General features: G+C 39.1%; 1 protein-coding gene across 1 annotated transcript in view; it reads right to left on the reverse strand.

The window, feature by feature from the left end:
- PAX5 (paired box 5) overlaps positions 1 to 1,398 on the reverse strand; it is a 352,843-nt gene extending 351,445 nt beyond the window's left edge. Inside the window, exon 1 of the mRNA XM_027859120.1 lies at positions 1,210 to 1,398. Within this exon, the coding sequence (XP_027714921.1) occupies positions 1,210 to 1,255 (46 nt within the window). The 5' untranslated portion in view covers positions 1,256 to 1,398. The remainder of the gene's footprint in view (positions 1 to 1,209) is intronic.
- Positions 1,399 to 2,432: the final 1,034 nt, after the last annotated feature.

Below are 2,432 nucleotides of genomic sequence, written 5' to 3' on the forward strand. Positions count from 1 at the left end.
TCTTCTTCTTCTTCTTCTTCTTCTTCTTCTTCTTCTTCTTCTTCTTCCTCCTCCTCTTTCCCCTGTATCTCCTTCCTTCTCTACCTCCCTTCCCCTCCCCCTCTTCTTCCACCCCTCCACACCCCCCCCCATTCTAGTCCTTATCTCCATTATTGTTGCCAAGGGTGCTGCTCAGGCTGATCTCTACTGGCATATGGCTTGTCCTCAAGCCTCCAGTGTTACACAGAGACCCAAATCGATAACTGATAGTTTTTCTCTCCTCATTTCCTCAGGAAAACCCAATTCAACTTCTGCACACTGTGAACTCACGGGTATCTGGCTGCCACAGTTTGAGTGGAGGAGTCTGCCTAGCCTTGAAAGCGCCCCCAGGCCCTGTATGTTGACTTTCCCTTTGAAAATAGTTACTCTGGCTAATCCCTTGGAGATCCAAAAGATACATCCCAGACAAACAGTGATCAATTCAACCCAAACATCTCGGTAAAATGAAAGCACCTGGTTTTTTGAATCAACATTTGGCTATTCCTAGGAGCTATCACTCCCCCCCCCAAAAAAACAGACAAACAAAAACCCACGGAAGAAATCTCTACCATTTAGTTGAGGTTGGAATTTAGTCCTCTCCTTAACTTTTGGATTCTGGTTATGTAAGTTTGGCTATACAAACACATTTTTAGAATGCATTCATACATATGTTATAGGATTTTTCACATATTAAATCTATAAAATGTGTACACACAATCTGAACACCCACATATGCACATTTTAGTAAGCAGAATACAGACACACTACGTTATTGCATAGGAATAAGAAATATACATAACATAAAAAGCAAAACACCTACTTTACATGCATGCATCTATATTCTATAGGTTTTCATGCTTAGACATGTTATATTGAATACTCACAAAACACAGAATATGTGTGCATATTTTAGTATGAATACATCTACACACTACAGGTATATACACACATATGTGTATATATAGTTCTTGTCTTTCTATATATCATATATCATAAATATAATAGATCAATGCATATAATGCACCTGAACACAAATAACCTACATGTATTCACATATCTAAGTATACATTCAAAAAACCACTATAAATCGAGAGATCTGTCAGGTTATTTAATGAATATTACGCATGTATAGTAAAGCCTGTTTCATAATTATGTATTACAACTCCCTGTAAAAAAGAAACTCAGTCCTACCTGTTCTACCGGTCCTGGAAGTCGGGTAGTTTTTCTCTAATTCCATTCTGATTTTTCAGGACTTGGTGGAATGGACAGGGAAAAAAAGTTTCCACTTTTTTTAGGGTTTTTTTTTTGTAAGGGGCTGCTTGCAGGTCGGAATAATTCAACTCTTCCGCTCCCCGTCGAGCTTTTGCAGCTGATCACTGAGCTGAAACTAAACGTTTTAGGTGGAAAAAAAAGCCTCCGAAGGAACCGTGAAATGATTAAGGAACTAAAGAGCTTCTCGCCATGTGAGATCATGTCCTGTTCTCTAAAACATCACAAGATGTCCCCAGACGCATCCAAAACCCAAGAAACTCTGACATCGTTTCTAGCAAGAATCAAAGTTTGTTTGCAACCAACTGCCTGAAAGTATGACTTTAGATGTTTACAGAGTATTGTTTGGGAAGCCAGAGAAAGATGACTTTACTATATTGAAAAACAAACAATTCCACCACCACTACCACCGCACATCTAAAGAGCTTTTATAGATTGGGGGTGGAGGGAGACGGTTGCAAAGGGTAGAGGGGGGGAGGGAGGGAAGGATTAATAAACTTTTCAACATAACCGACTCCAACAATCAACAGAAAAGGCGAGCTGAGAGAAACATAGCTGAGCATCGTTTTCACCCAGTCCGCTGTTCTATGGAATGTTATTTCCTACTTCTTCACAATGTGTGTATGTGTAAAGTCAATGGAAGCGGAGGAGGTGGAATAGAGGGTTTTAACCTTCCTGGGACTCTCTGTCTTCTTATTATCCCATGATGCCATGCATCGTTGTTTAAAACTAGAGAGATTTTTAAAGCAACTCAATTGTGGCCCAATTTCTTACTTTGGCGAAACAACAGCTTTTCAAAAACGATCGTGAATGTGTAGAAAGCACATAACCTGCTGTGGTGAACATTTTTTTAAAATAAAATAATAATAAATTTCTTTTTAAAGAGGGGAAGTGAAGGATATTAAAAATGGAGCTGAGGATTTATCATATTACTCTAAATTAATTTTAAAAACAAACAAATCTCTGATATAGTGTGCAGCCCCTTTGTGAGTAACCTCTTTAGGGCCCACATAATGCTACTGGACAAATCGAAAAGCTCCCTCCCCCGCTCCCAAAAAATAAAAATCTCCCCTCCCCCTAGAAAAATGTTCATAGTCCTCTCTCTGACCCTCCCTGTTTCATTTTATAAAGGCTTTCCCTTTATA

The sequence above is a fragment of the Vombatus ursinus genome, unplaced genomic scaffold, assembly GCF_900497805.2.
Source record: "Vombatus ursinus unplaced genomic scaffold, bare-nosed wombat genome assembly UNPS02014158.1, whole genome shotgun sequence".
Lineage (NCBI taxonomy): Eukaryota > Metazoa > Chordata > Mammalia > Diprotodontia > Vombatidae > Vombatus > Vombatus ursinus.